The sequence below is a fragment of the Ambystoma mexicanum genome, chromosome 4q, assembly GCF_040938575.1.
Source record: "Ambystoma mexicanum isolate Mex_15411 chromosome 4q, UKY_AmexF1_1, whole genome shotgun sequence".
NCBI lineage: Eukaryota > Metazoa > Chordata > Amphibia > Caudata > Ambystomatidae > Ambystoma > Ambystoma mexicanum.
The window spans coordinates 178,541,535-178,557,052 of record NC_090928.1 but is presented as its reverse complement, the minus strand read 5'-3'; the positions used below and the strand labels follow the sequence as shown (position 1 = coordinate 178,557,052).

The 15,518-nt window shown below is 45.0% G+C and overlaps 1 protein-coding gene across 5 annotated transcripts in view; it reads left to right on the top strand.

Annotated features, from left to right (window-relative positions):
- Positions 1-15,518, top strand: part of MAP3K4 (mitogen-activated protein kinase kinase kinase 4) — a 516,131-nt gene that overhangs the window by 352,471 nt on the left and 148,142 nt on the right. For all 5 annotated transcript variants that reach the window (XM_069607700.1, XM_069607697.1, XM_069607696.1 and 2 more), the window contains exons 6-9: positions 7,376-7,533; positions 10,928-11,044; positions 11,886-11,985; positions 12,089-12,172. In XM_069607700.1, coding sequence (XP_069463801.1) covers positions 7,376-7,533; positions 10,928-11,044; positions 11,886-11,985; positions 12,089-12,172 — 459 coding nt within the window. The remainder of the gene's footprint in view (positions 1-7,375; positions 7,534-10,927; positions 11,045-11,885; positions 11,986-12,088; positions 12,173-15,518) is intronic.

Sequence of the window (15,518 nt, the reverse complement as noted above, 5' to 3'; positions counted from 1 at the left end):
AGAGGACGGGTACAAGGGTGTACCATTAGGTAACATAATTACACGATAAATTAAAACTATTGATTTACATGCCTAAAACAAGTCAGTGGCAGAATAGCCAAGTAAGATTACCCGATGGGCGCTTGAAGTGGCTGATGACTGCAATAACGACACGGATGGAGAATCTTCCGCCTTCATATTGAGTGGATACATAAATGGGGAAATTATTGTTAGCTAATGCTACACACTACCGCAAGGCCAAGAGATAAATACGTAAACTTGACTCACCAGTGGAGGGATGTGGACGAATAGAGTGGGAATAGCGGTTGAGAGCAATTTTCGCCTCGCTCGCGGTGTGTTCTTCTTTATTAGCAATGATGTGGAGTACATGTCAGAGGTAAAGTGCCTGCTGCAGATGCGGTATCGATCACCCCTCTTGACCGCAAAGACCTCTAGGACTCGAATTTCAAGCTCAGACGGTAGATATCCGCAATATCGGACCCATTCTCTTATCTGATCTATTGTCTTAGGGAAAACATGCATTATAGTACCTTCAGATTTATTATGGGTCTTCGAAGGGCAACCGCCAATGGAACAGGCAGGCATTGTGGAAAGTTCTGAAAAGTAAAGATCAACAATTCTCTATGAATACCAATGTAAACTCGGAGCATGTGACTAGTTCCTTGCATGTACTGTCTTGAACGAAAAGAAATTGGACGCAAAATGATTATGGTACATGGCCTTACCTTGACGAACAAACAGTTAGATGCAGGGATCAGAGTAGTTTCTTGTCGTAGAACAGGGAGCAGTTCACAGGTTGCAAACTGACGGGTTTCCTCGAAGTGGTCACGGAAGTTCACAGAGACGAAGAGCAGATAACCAGCACCTTCACGGGTTGACTAGCAAAGCGCAAAGAAGTGCTCATTAGAAATATGAAGTGGGTTATAAAGAATTAGAAACAGGGGTGTGTTTGTGAATGAATGACGTGTATATGTCGTGGCATTATGTGGATTGCAGGGGGCCGTCCAGCGTGAGGGGGGATGCTTGGCAGGAGACACGGGGTCTGGAGGTAGACATGGGAACAACAACCCATGCTCTATAGACCACTTTGAAGTGTACATGGTCTTTGGCACCTCTTGGCCTTTATCGCTCCCTGACTGCTCCAGTTGCCAGCACAATTACCCCGGTGCGAACTGCCTTTGATAGGGCGGGGGGTGGATTGGGGCGGTGGTCGTGCAGACAAGACACAGGAAGACTCGTGAATGGAGACACACTTATGTGGATTGCAGGGGGCCGTCCAGCGTGAGGGGGGATGCTTGGCAGGAGACACGGGGTCTGGAGGTAGACATGGGAACAACAACCCATGCTCTATAGACCACTTTGAAGTGTACATGGTCTTTGGCACCTCTTGGCCTTTATCGCTCCCTGACTGCTCCAGTTGCCAGCACAAGTACCCCGGTGCGAACTGCCTTTGATAGGGCGGGGGGTGGATTGGGGCGGTGGTCGTGCAGACAAGACTCGTTTGCCGCAGGGCCTCACCAAGGAGAGGCCATCTAACTGCATGTAAGAGGCTGGCTGCAGGATCTAGTACATGGAAGGCAGGGGGGTGAGTTTATAAATACCTCACCCTCCCAGGAGAATATATGGGTGCAGTTCACCCTGGAGACCCTGGATGCCTAGGCAGTTAGTCAGCAGCAGGCTGGCCTGTGGTGGCAAGGCGGCACGGGCCAGAGGTGGTCATCTCTGTACCCGGTGCCCAAAAGGATGATTTATTATGATCAACCATATTTACCTATAACCATGTTTTGTATCAATAAAATACAACGGCCTTCCTTTTATTGCCAACGCTTGAACAAATCAAAACAACCATTGTTAAAATATATATTGGGTTTTATTTTGGATCTTAATTTCAATTGAACATAAATAATAAACATTACACATTGTAAATTTGCGGTTGCAGCACATCCAGGGAAAATCCGCGGTATTGTCCACTGTCGCTGGGGAAATGTCTAATGGCAAGTACCGCACAGGCAGGTATTACTCTCCGAACGCGGTGTCCGAGCCTCCCGTGAAGCCACCAAGTGAAGCAACGATAGGCCACCAGCCTGTACCACCTGTGAAAATGAAAGATGCAAACTGTATTAAAATGACAAAACTTTCTTATCACTGTCGATTCAGGTAAAAAATGTCATTCTGCTTTGAAAAAAATTCTATCTAGAAAATGCACAATATGGAACCAATTTACATGCATTCGAATGATATGTAGATGTAATTTTATATGTGGGAGACGACCATGACATAGTAGTGGCATCACTGACATCACAACCAGAGTATACTTACTCGTTACTCGGATTACGCGGACGAACAGTGCCGCGAAGTTCGTGCATAAGCACCATCATCATCCTCAACACGGTCCGTGAGAGGCAGGCTTCCCTGAACTCTGGCAGCTCGGTGATGCATTGCGGACTTGGCTCGCCTTCCGAAATGTAGGCCAAGCACCCGGAATTTTCACGGCAGCAGCAGTTCTCCTCCTCAGTTGGCATTAGCTCGCACCGATTGCACGTGCACCAGGTGGAGACGCCGTCCATGCGACATGGTCCAGGCTCTTCATCCGTTGACTGGTCCTCCCAACTGCCGTCCGAATCCCCATCGTTTTCGCGTGCTTGCCTTTCCAGTAGTTCTTCCTCGGTGTACTCGGGCTCGTACATATACGGCATTATTGTAGCCATTATGTGGTAAAGAAAGTAAAATAATTTATAGCGGTGGTACTGGTATCTGTTCACACGGGCTACAATCAACGAAGGTAGCTGACCAGAGCACAGAAACGAGTCACAGAATACTCAAAGTAACACAGAGAGAGGAATGGATTCGAAAATCTGCTGCTGTGTGTTGTGAAACGGTCTGTTTATACTTATTGAGGAAAGAGGCGTCCTGCCATTTCCATGGCGACACTTCATTAGCTGAGGCGCAGCGATTGTTGACACGAAACGGGAAATGGGCGGTACGCGTCTGCTGATGTCAGGCTCAGGGGCGGGGGATTTGATTTAGTGCCGCAAAAGCAGGTGAGCCAGGGCGATGGGGGGAAATGATAGGATTATCATAAAATGGCGGATGTTTTCGAGTGCGTTAATGGACGAAAAGTCGGGTAAGGTCCATAGGAAAGTTTTCTACGATCTACCGATTTATGCTTAAAAACACATGGCCGAACCATAGGAACAATAAAAAAAAAGTCCCGGAACTATCCTTTAATCTTCATTGCAAAAGAACCCGCTGAAGTTAATATGTAGCACTGTCTTTCTGATTCTCTCACCACTTGGCATCAATGTGGTATGCAGCATTATACCTCCTCCCGATAGTCCACCAAAGTGGCTGCTCATTTTCTTCCATGCAAACTTTTTCTCTGCTAGCGTACGGAAATCTCAAAACATATGGACCAAACGAAAGAAGATAAAGTTCAAGAAACCTCACTAGATCTAGTGTTAAAATTCCCTTTTTTAACCCTATATCTGAGTTCTCTCCCCATTATCTATTGTGAGGAATTAGCCCCATTTGTGTTACCAAAGCCGGGAAGAAGTGGAATTGTTCTTCACTCTTTATGGTCACATTGCCTGTGTGGTAGCTGAGGATAAGTATACTGGAGAGTAAGACATGCAGCAGAGAGCCATGCTGCAAGCCACTTCAAGTACATGGTGGACAGGCGGTAGTTGTGCTGAGGGCTACATACACCACGCGAGCACCGACATGCCAACAGGCTGCAAAATCACAAATGCAAACAAGTAGAACCAGAATGCCCGGTGTGCCAAGCACTTGGAAGCAATTAGCTAGAGCCATATCCACAGAAAGATGAGCACAGGCTGCGACTGCGCTTGCAGTAAAGATGTCTATCTAGAGATGGAAGCAAGGGAGTTTCCACAACCCATTCAACGCTGAATAGATGACAAACCGAGAAAGCCATGAATGCGTCGTCATGGAGAGGTGACACAAGATGGCTGAGAGACCAATATACTATGGAGAGATCGAAGGAGGCAAAAGTCAAAGCCAGAAACCAAAGGCAACCCGCCACGGAATGTGCAAGGATGTTTTAGAGATTGAAGAGAAAAATTGCATTGTAGGTTGTGGGTTGACCACTCCACTTACCTGGCCCATTGACGCCGCCCATGTCAAATGAACCAGAGGAGTTTTTGTATTGTGGGTGTTTTGTTTCAAACAAACTGACGCTGACAGGGATAATGCACAAGAGACGCATTGCTTATTGGGAATTGTGATTCAAGTGCAGTGGAGTTTACCAAGCCAAGGGAACTAGGTAAACATTACCTATTGCTAGATGGGTTCCTAGGGCAGTGACACTGACCAAACCAAGGAAATCAAGGTTGACCTATCTATTGCTAGTTTAAGGTCACGTATCACCAGAACCACATACATTGTGCCGGTCTGGTAACAACGGTGCCGGTCAGCTACCGGCACCGTTGTCTTCGGACCAGCATACTTAGAGTTTTGCGAGCAGGTGGCTTTCCGCCCGCCAGGTCCTGGGAGGCGAAACGGCACCCGCTTGCAGACCTTGACAGATGCACCGGCACTGTTGCACACAGTGCTGTTGTATCCGTCCTCCCCATTCCCATATAGTCCAATGGGACTCAAATGGGAATGGGGAGTTTCCTTTTCTGCCGGAAAAAAACATGACTCCGGCAGCAGCCTTCCGTTTCAACCCGGCATGGCTACTGCCGGAGTCATAATGAGGCCCATTGAGACTCATATTTTTTATATTTATACACATTTTTATAAAGCGCCATTAACCCTGAGGCTGCAGAGCGCTTATAGGACAGACCAGAATAGAAGAAGAAAGAAGAAAAAATGAACTGACAATTAGCCTGTTACTTCGTCAAAGAGAAACGTTTTTAAGTCTTTCTTGAACCTCAATGTACAAGACAAATCCCGTAAAGTGGTTGGCAGACAGCTCCAAGCTTTGGGTGCAAAAACACCGAAACGAATACCTCCAAATGTATTCAATAGCCTCCAAGTTGATGTCGGAGGGAAAAGGCTCTGACCGGGAGAAAATAAGAATTCAAGGTTCTGATCCCTAAAAATGAATAGAATAGCCCAATGTCCTGGAGAGACGCAGACAAAATAAGTCTCCTTGGGAGATTATCCTGGTCATGACAATGTGTCCAGGTTCTGGTCATTTGCAAAGTTGCTTTAGTCATGGCTGCACCATGTGTGGCCATTTTACTACACACTGTGCGCCTTACTTGCTTCCAGAGTGAGCCCTTAAATTACGCCTTGAGTTTGTTTAAATCCAGTAGCTTGGCACTGTAATTGGCACGTGTGTCCCTGTCTCTCTTTCTCTGTCTGCCTGTCTTTGTCAACTAGTTATGACATTATAGGGGAACTCCTCACTTTACCTCCAGCCAGTTGCTTACAACAGGCATTAAGTGACTGTGCTTGCGGGTTGTATTTCTGGAAATCCTCTGGAATCTATATCCCTTATTTTTACCGCACTCATGTTTGCAAGAGTTATTAGTATGTGCAGGAGAAGGGAGAAAGTTGATGAGAGAGGGCAGGCGCCGGTCAAGGAGAGAGTAGGCTGAGAACCTTGGGTTATGATAGTGCCGTGGTGATAGACGGCAATGATGCACCTACATGGATCGAAATTGGGATTTGTTGACGAGGAGCAAAAAGCAGCTCCTCTGTATCTGGCACAACCAGTTAGGCAGGAGCTACCTCTGGGGAACCAGGAGCTGGTAAGACTTTGTGCAAAGTGCAAACTTAACTTTTTGTCCATTTAATTTCATATTATCCAATATGCTTTAATTGTTCCTTAAGTGTGCTTTATCATTCTTTATATACATCCACAACCATACATAGTTCATATCACATAGCTGGGTTTGTATGGCGCCACTTGCCCAAGGACTCAAAAGTTGCTCCTGGTAGCTGTTGGCTTCAAGCTAACCAGGCTCCCCTTGGCTATAACCAGGAGCTAAAAAGCTCCCAGCTCCTGGCAATTTCGAACCCTGCACCTAGAGGATAGAAGTACTTCCCATTTAGTGCCACCATTTGAGGGTGAAGAGGAGAAAGGGTAGAGTTTAGAGACCAAGTGTGGAGTCCAGAGGTCCGGGAAGGGGACAGAAAAGATGTCGGTAGTAGTCTGCCTGGAAGTAGCTTTGACATAGGTGTCGGCAATAGGTAGGCCTGGTGTAGAGGACAGGAGAACTATTTTAAGCTTTTATCTTCCAGACTTCGTGAGCGAGATAGGATAGGATAGGTGATATAGTAGCAGTTAGAATAGATAGGGGAGATAGAGAGTGCCATATGGGTGGCAGGGGAGGGGGGGAGGAAAGAGACTGTCCAATGTATTCCCCACTGGTGCCTTGTGCCATCTGTCACCTGTAGCCAGGCCCATTCGATCACATATACATCATTGTCTCACCATCCATAACAGTTTTGGTTTTTGTTAATCCCACTGCTTCTAACTCTTCGAGAGGCACCGGGCTCACCCCCCGCAAACCCCATCCCCCCTACACCGCCACTCCATTCTTCCGGTTCCCTTTCTGCACTGCTGTAACCTTGTCACAGTAAGGTGTCCCACTCACTCCGTAACTCCCCATGGAACTGGTAAGCAACCTGAGCACATTTAGAATAACTATTTAGAAGAACTATTGTTATTTTGTGTTAAACTCCCCAAGTCCAATGTTTCCTGTACAGCACGTAATTCATGATCACCCTCCGCACTAGATTGACTCTAATCTCAGAATGTTGTAAGTGATCTAAGGAGACATTTGTGTAACTGGGATGTGCAACATCAATCCTTCTGCTGCTGGTGGCATGAAGGAGGTGGACATTTCCCATATCATCTGGTGTTAATTATTATGGCTGAAGAAGGGAACGGTTACCTTTAGATTTTCCTCTCTAAAAGCAAGAAGACCCTCTCATTTGTAGCCTATCACCCTTTTTATGGGTGGATTTGATCTCAACCAATGGGACCTCGAGTAGCTAGAGCCTAGTCCCTCCTCCTCCTCTTCCCTTCAGATTCTGACCCTGTGCTGACCGCCGCCCGGAATGAAAGTATGGTTTTTACTTAACTGGGTGGACGGATGCGGCATGAAAGATACCAATGCAGGAGAACAAGAGTTGCAGGTAAGAACCTTCTCCATCCTTGCATCTTATTCGCTCCCAGATGGCTCATGCTTTACTCCGTGCACTAAATCATGGCCACCCAAGATCTGCCCCGCCCCTGATGTTTTGGGCTACAACTCCCATGATCCATAATTACTAATTATACTGGATAGGACTGATGGGAGATGAGGTCCAAAACATCTGTTGGCCAAATAGTGAGTAACCCTGCACTTAACTACAGTAAAGTATAATATGTGTTTTGAACTGAGTGATTCTTTTTTTGCAGGTTTACTTTGATTACATGCGAAGCTGGATCCAAATGTTACAGCAATTACCTCAAGCCTCTCACAGCCTAAAAAATCTACTTGAGGAAGAATGGAACTTCACCAAAGAAATCACTCCCTATATCCGGGGGGGCGAAGCTCAGGCTGGCAAGCTGTTCTGGTAGGGATTGTCACTGGCCAAATTTTCCAAAATTGCAAAGACCTGTTGGATGAAGGCACTGATAATTAAATACGCATTTTCCTTTCATCTGATGAGGAAGGAGAAACTAAATTGGTGTTGTCTGGGTGCTTTCCTCTGCAATGGTGCATTCTAGCTGCAGGCAGAATTGTTCTAGACACACCTGTTATTAGTACAAGTGCTTTTTTTTATAAATATGAAGGAGTGCATGTTAAAATGGGGATGCAATATGTACTGATTTTACAAACATCAATGCCTTTGCGTCAATTTCTCTGATGCTGCTTTGTTTTGGTCTGGGGAATCGATTTGCAGCAGCCCTCTGCTTTGTTTTTGAATAGAAGATCCTTTTTGTCACCCCACTGGCTGCCTTTCCCATTACCCCCATTTCTTGTGGCAAGGGGTAAAAATCCAAGTTGCGAGCTACTAGCCAGCCATTAAAAAAGTCACTTGCCACCTCAATTTGTTAAATACACATAGCGAACCATTCCTTACTTGCCAAGATTGAAATATCACTAGCCAGTAGCTCGTGGAGAGTGCACGTTTTGCACCCTGCTTGTGGCATCTTGCCACCTTATAATCTGCTATGCTTGCGGTGCTCTTCCTCCGTTGATATATGATAGGATAGGTTTTTTTATAACGTGCTTAATACCCAGAGGTTTCTAAGCGCGGACCCGGGGATCGAACCTGTGTTGCTGCGCTTCGTCTTGATTCCAAGGCAAACACGTTGCCCCTGAGCTATCCTCCCAAGACCACTCCTCATCTCTCTTCCCCCCCCTAGCAAAGATTATCACGAGAAAAAGTACATTTGCATTTCTCACTCTCAATTGCTTTACCCCCCCCCCTGTGAACCTTTGAATAGTAAACCATTTAAAAACGTGTTTGCATTAAATGTAGGCCTTTTGATGGTTTCCTTTCGGTTTTCCGCATTATCCCACAAGAAGCGGTCCATGCTGTGAGTATCACTATTGCACTATAGAAATATGGACGGGGAATTGGCCTGAAGATCATGGACCTTCATTACAATAAGCACAACCTTGGAGGAGGCATTGAGTTTGGAGATGGAGCGCCGTTGTTGATTTTTTATAAAGCGTGTCAGGGCACTGATTGAGCACCAGCGGAAATTAGGTGTTGGCGTATGCAGTGCATGTAACTTGCCTGTAATGTAGTGGATAAAAGTACACTTCTGGCCTTGCTAGTATAACTTTGTGGGACCTCACCTAGCAGGCAAACCAAACAAAGAGCTGTGGATGCAGAATGTGGAGAGAAAGAATTGAAGTACTTGGTATCCAGCTGTTCTGTTTGTGGGAATTGATGAACGGGCCAGAAGCTGAATTTTGGATTATTTAATAATTTTGGTAGTTTTTTGTTTTTTATATTGAAATTTGAAGTGCTCTTGTATTGCCCCTCTGCCATTTAGCTGCCTCGCTACAGGTCAACCTGTAAAAAAGGGGTGGCACTGTGTTGTATTTAGGAAACCGAGGGAGTTGGATGTGAATCCCGAGGTGTTGCTGTATGCATGCCAGAAGTCCTGAAATCCTCTGGGCAGGTATCATTTTAAGTGGTTTGTGGAGGCGACACTTGGTTGTATAACAATCTACTGAAAAATTGTCCAGAGGTTATTTTATTTTTAAAGGTATCAAAAATGTATTTATTAAGATACAATATTTTCAAAAATGAGTTGATCATTAATTAATACACACACATTAAATTACATTAACATTGTAAAGGAGCGCAAAACACCAGGTGATAAAAACCTAACACAACCATCGTTCCCCAACAGTCAATCCATCATTTACAACTCAAAACAATCAACCTCATTCACTCACAGTAAAAACTTTTAATTGACTAAATCTTTTTAGTACAATCCATATGTGGTAGCACATAAATTAGCCCCACATGGTCTTGAATACTTCATCTTGTCCACATCAAATGTGTGTCAGCACAACCATTGACCAAAAATGTGCTCTATTCCACGGAGTGGGTACATTTAACAAAAAATGATAAATCCATCCCCGGATCTTCTTCTCTACCGGTTTTGACGTTTTGAAAAATATGAATGGAATAACGTCTTCATCAGGAGGACCACTTGATACAGTATTACCACTGACTCCCAATGTCATGTGCTCAAACTCGTCAGGCCCATTAAATCTGACTCAAGGGAATTTCACAAAGTTTCAAGGAAATATCAAGAAACAAGACTGGATTTATTCCAGTAGTCACGCTACTATTGCTGACGTTGGTGTTGCCTCAGTACACGTGACTTTAAATGCATTTTAAATCTGAAGATATCTCCTTTGAGTCACTCGAGGATCTCCTTCAGAACCCGTATCCTTTTCTCACATGTCCCAGCCGCTCCTTTATCATGGTTGGACTACTGTGAAAGGACAGGGGACAGTAGCATTTGAATGGCCCGTTCTCCATTTATCCACTTGTGGTGGAAGGTCTGGTTTCCATTTATCTTCTGGGTTCCCGGGGTATGGAATGGTACTCCTTCCTGGATCACCTTGTCCTTCCTAGGGTTCCTGGGTCCTCCCAACTCCTCTTTTTGTGGTCCACAGTCTGGAAGGAATCTTTTCTCAAATGGTGTTCAAGTGGTCATGTGATCAGTCCCTCGTACAATGCAACCCTTGGTTGTATGTCACACCTGGAGGGGGGAGAGCCCAAGATCAAACAAATGGAAGTTGGCGCTTTGAGACCAGGTTCGCCACCGCCTTGAGCGGGATGTAGAACGAGAGCCGTGAGCAGTGGCATTGCTCTGTTGTGGTATTTCATGGGCATATTGCCATTGTGTGCAAGAGTTGACTGTGTGAGTGAGCTATTAGGGTCCTAGAGCGGAATAGTGTAGCGAGGGCTCCGGTGCTAGCAGATTCCAAGTTCTGATTAACGTTTTAGTTCCAGGCGGCTGTTCGACTGGCATGGTACATTTTGTTAAACTGTTGCCCATTAGCTGGGGGGGGAGAGCTCTTCCAATGCCAAATCCATTTAATGGAAGTTAAGTATAAAATGATATAAAGTATAAAAATAAACGGGACAAAATGCAAGTGCTTACAACTTGGAATAGATTTACTGTGTATGTAACATTTTTATTTTGAACTACAAGTCCCTTAAAATCAGCCATGCGTTTGAGGAAAAGGCTTTCGGGTGAACCCATGCTGCGTGAGTGGCCAATGGAGCCATGCTTTGTGATGTACTTCAAAAGGGAATCCCTTAGAAATAAAATGAGGGGTATACTGTGGCAAAGTTTCTGGCCGGCAAATAAGTTATAGTTATGGCAGCTTTCTATGCATAGTCTATTTTGTACTTACAAACATGCACATTGCCAGCAAAATGAATAAATCTTGGTTTTCTCCCACCCTGCCCCTCCTTGTCTATGCAGCGATATTGCTGGAATGCTGCTGAAATCCACTGGCAAGTTTTTAGACTCTGGTCTGCAGGAGAGCTGTGATGAGTTCTGGGCCAGCGCAGATGACAGCTGTGCCTCCGAAGAAATCCGGTATATTATATGATATTTTATTTATATCGCGCTCATACACAAGTATTTCAGAGCGCGACCAAGCAAAGGGAGGGGAACAATGGAGAACAACATAAACAATGAACTTACAAGGCCCAGTGACATTAAGAACGCGCAAGTGCATGGAAAAAGGGAACAAGGGGGGAAAGTGCGTGGAAGGGGGCAGAATCCCTGAGGCCTGATTTTTTTTGTCACTTACTTTGAAGTCCTAAGGCAAGGGACTACAACGTGCAGCTCTCCAAGTGTTTTGGACTACAGCTCTTGTAATCCCTCGCATTGGCTAGGGCTGATGGCCGTTGTAGTCCAAAACACCTGGAGAACCAAAGGTTGCAGATCCCTGGCCTAGAGCCTTGTTAGTGCCCATCCACACTGGGGCTGTAGTCAATAGCCAGGGCCACCATTTTTCACAAACCATTCACGGTCGACAGGACGCTCTGACCCACAGATCCCTGAAGCCCTTGTAGTTCTAAAGATTGGGTAGCTGGAGGACTGTGCTCCGACCATTAAGCGTGAAGGTGCTCGCTCATAGTTATGGCAACATGGATACTTTTTTTGACGGCAACCGTTGGAAAGCTGGGGCCAGTCAAATCTTTTAGCAAATTGATGTCATTGGTTGATTAGCGTTGCTTCTGATGATAAAACTGGTTGTATGGTCTTCAGATATGTAAGATGAAAGAGAAGCACCCAGTATACGGTTTATTGCTGCAATAGTCGACGTGCTCTTGATTAAGAGAACCTATTCTTTCTCATTTCGACTGCATACCAGTTTAACTTGTATGTTGAGCAACTTACTACATGCTTTGTTTTTTTTGTTTTTGTACAGAAGATCTGTTATAGAAACTAGTCGGGCACTTAAAGAGCTGTTCCATGAGGCCAGAGAGCGGGCCTCCAAAGCTCTTGGGTTTGCTAAAATGCTGAGAAAGGTAAGATTCCAAATGAACCTGAAGTGCACTTCTGTCTATTTTGTCTGTGTCCTGTTAAGGAAATGGGATCCTTAGTAAAATCTATTTTGTCCTCTCTTCCCAGGACCTGGAAATAGCTGCAGAATTCACCTATTCTGCTCCAGTGCGGGAACTCCTGCGCATCCTGAAAAGTAAACACTACGTGAAGGTAGGCTGCATGGCAACAGATATATAACTGTACCTGAAGGGTCCCTAACAGGCATTTCTGGACGCCCCCCACTGAAGGAGGACACCAGTTGGGCAGAGCTTTATCCTTCTGGAGATTGCCATTTTTCCAGGAACCCATTGCACTAAATGAAAGACGGGTTTTCTCTTGGAAAGTGATTTTCTTACGAAACAAGTGTTTGAGCTCTACACTCTGCATGTTGCCGCTGTCGCAGTGAGTGATGAATATCAGTATTGCAGGGCTTTTATCCAAAGTGCTTTTCAGGGATGTTTTGTAAACAATGTTATTACTCAATCAAATGCAGTGCAAATTGTTTCTGCTTTGGGAGAATGAAAGGCTAAGTTGTCCTTGCAGATACTACTCCCTAGGACTCTTACTTCCTCCAGCTGGTGCATTATAAAACTAGGCGCTCTGGTCTACGTAACGTGTTTGGTGTATTTCTCGTTTTCGAATGGCAGGAGCATGTTGAATAAGTTTACCTTACAAGCCCTTGGATTTATTTATGACTCATGTAATAGTTGTATGGATTTGATAAGGAACCTACAACACAAAGATTTGTATCCATCTTTTAGGTAGTCTACTTGTAACCTGTGGGTCCAGCTTCGAAGCACTAACCGGGTTCTGTTATTTTTACCCATTGTCAAAGATGACTCAAAGAATACTCCACTTCGAGACTTGGTTCAAGGGTTTATAACATGTGATTTATCACAGTGTTACGGCCGTCTTTCTATCTCATCTAGTAGAAGTGTTTCCCACTCTAACCTAGGCATCCCTATTTGCCGGGTTAGTAGATGGAGAATATTGACCCCCCCCCCCGTCTATAGTCTCTAAATGGCTGTTTGTGAGAGTGTATAGGGAATTGGCTTCCTTGTATACACTGCCTTAGGGTCTTCCTAAACTTGCCCTACACTACCATTTGGTTAGTCTCTACCAGGGATTTGAGATGTGCCTTCATACACTCTGCCCACTCCGCTGTCCTCATCTGATGCACTGTTCTTCCTCTCCATCCCTCTATACTCTCCTCTATTCTCCTACTCCACACTCCCCAACTCCACCTGCCTTCACTCCTACTACGTGTCTTCCCCCACTCGTACAAATCACACTCCTTGTACAACTGCCGCCACACTCCATCTTCCACACTATCACTCCCTCCACACTACTACTACTTCTTCAAACAACTACTCCCTTCCACACACTACTGCTACAACTCTACCCTACCTTCTTCTCATTCACCCTACTTTCACTTTACAATCCCTTTCCAACTACTCCCTACACTCTCTCTAACAATCCCTCTTGCTACCAATGCACGCAAACTCACCAAACAGTACCACCTGCTCTCACCATCCAGTACCTCACCTTTTCCAGAAATCTCCTCCACTCTCTAATCCACTGTCTTTCCTCCTGCTGGTTTCTTGGTAGGACATCTCCTCCTCTTCTGACCTGACTCGAACAACCCACAAATTATTTTGGTTCCTGTTAGGCAAGATTGTATGTAGTAACCCTGGGGAAGACTACAAGAGGGGTCAATGTGAGCTGTAGAGGTGTAACATGGAGATTCACAGTGACAGGTATTCAAATAACACATATACTCAAGGTTTCTTATTAAAATAATTATTTATTGATTTCAGCCAGCCAGCTTCTATAGAAAAGGCAATAGGCAGCAATAAAATACACTTCAACAATACACTCCTTCAGTTTCAGTAAGTAAGTAGATACCCTTTTGGGATGTCGCACACACACACACACTTCCTACACCCTGAGGTGACTTCAATTGTTAGGACACTGTGGACATTGATATATCACTTGTACACTTAATGCAATACTGAGATTGTGGAAAAGGGAATAGGTTAGGGGACGAAACAAAGGTTAACAAGTTTCTCAAAACAGGTAAGTACTTTTAAACCCCCCAATGAAATATAGGTTAACCCTTTCACAGCTATACAAGTAAGGTATGTATGGCGTTTTGGAGGGACAGATCAACACAGTCGGAGCGTAAGAAGAGTCTTCAGGGAGCCAGGACAGCCAGTGTCAATTGAGCAAAGTCTAGGGGAGCTGAGGCACTTCTTGAAGATTAGCACAAAAGTCTTGCACAATGTCAAATAGGGTTTTGTTGTAAAAAGAATCACTGTGGGCCACGAGCTGTGAGGTTTGTGAAGATCAAAGATGCAAACAACTCTGCAAAGGGCAGCAACTGCAAGTCTCCAGTGAGAGCAAGCAAGCTACACACAACAAGGAGGCAAGTACCCCTAGTTACAACCACACGTGGCTAGGGAGCGGTGTGTGGAAAAGCCGCATTGGAGCTATGGCTCCTCTTTCGCTGATTCTCCCTCTCCAAGTTGTACTGATATGCGGACTGCCTAGGACCTGGAAAAGGCACATAGGTGCTCCTGCCCTCTTTTCGGGGTCTCGCTCTTTAGCTGGGTTCACGTGGGGTGCAGATGGGTCGTTGCCTTGCAGGTGGTGTGTTGTGTTTCTGGAGGTTCTAGAAAAAAGAGAGAAAAGCTAGCCAACATGTTTGTCCCAAGGTATAGGGTGATGCAAGGTGGTACTACACATTTGCAGACCGTGCCCTTCTGGGATCGCAGTGGCTCTGGAGACCTCCCTTGTAGACCTCTGACCCCAAGCTGAGAGGGTTTTCAATCCGCTCTTGACAAGTTCCCACAGGGGTAATAATCATTGTGAGCCTCATCTAGGGCTCTATAGCCATTCTGCACTCTTTGCTCTGAAACCCACTCACCGTATTTACAAATTCTGATATTCGTCCATATACACAACCACACAAAAAAGCTAATCTAGAACAGATACATTTTGGAGTTGTTAAAGAAATCGAATCAGTCACATGATATATTGCCTATTTTTAATTGGGGCAGCGGGAGGTAAAATAGTGTTCCCTTAATAAATGGTGTTTGGTATGTCCTATCACTTTTCATCCGCCCTAGCGGGGCTTAACCTCCTCTGGGGGAACAGGCAAGTTTATGAAACTCAAAATGATAAATTGTGTCTCTCAGGATCAAAGGATTGCCATTGCATAAGATCCGAGCCATCAGTGGGAAGGCCTTTCCAAAGGTGCATTCTTTGAAAAAGTGAATGTGCTGCCATCTTTAGACATGTTAGCAATATTTTAGTCTGCATACTGTTGCCATGGCATTACTGTTATGATAAAGCACGGAAAGCAAGTACATGAGCAGTAGACCGCTCTGGACCCTGGCTTCAATTTGAGCAGAAAGTCATCCCCAGCAATAGGTAATTCAGGACTGTTGATTATCGATCATTTTTCCGCTCTAGGTATTGTCGACCAAATTGATAGTAATTCATGGTAATTTGTATT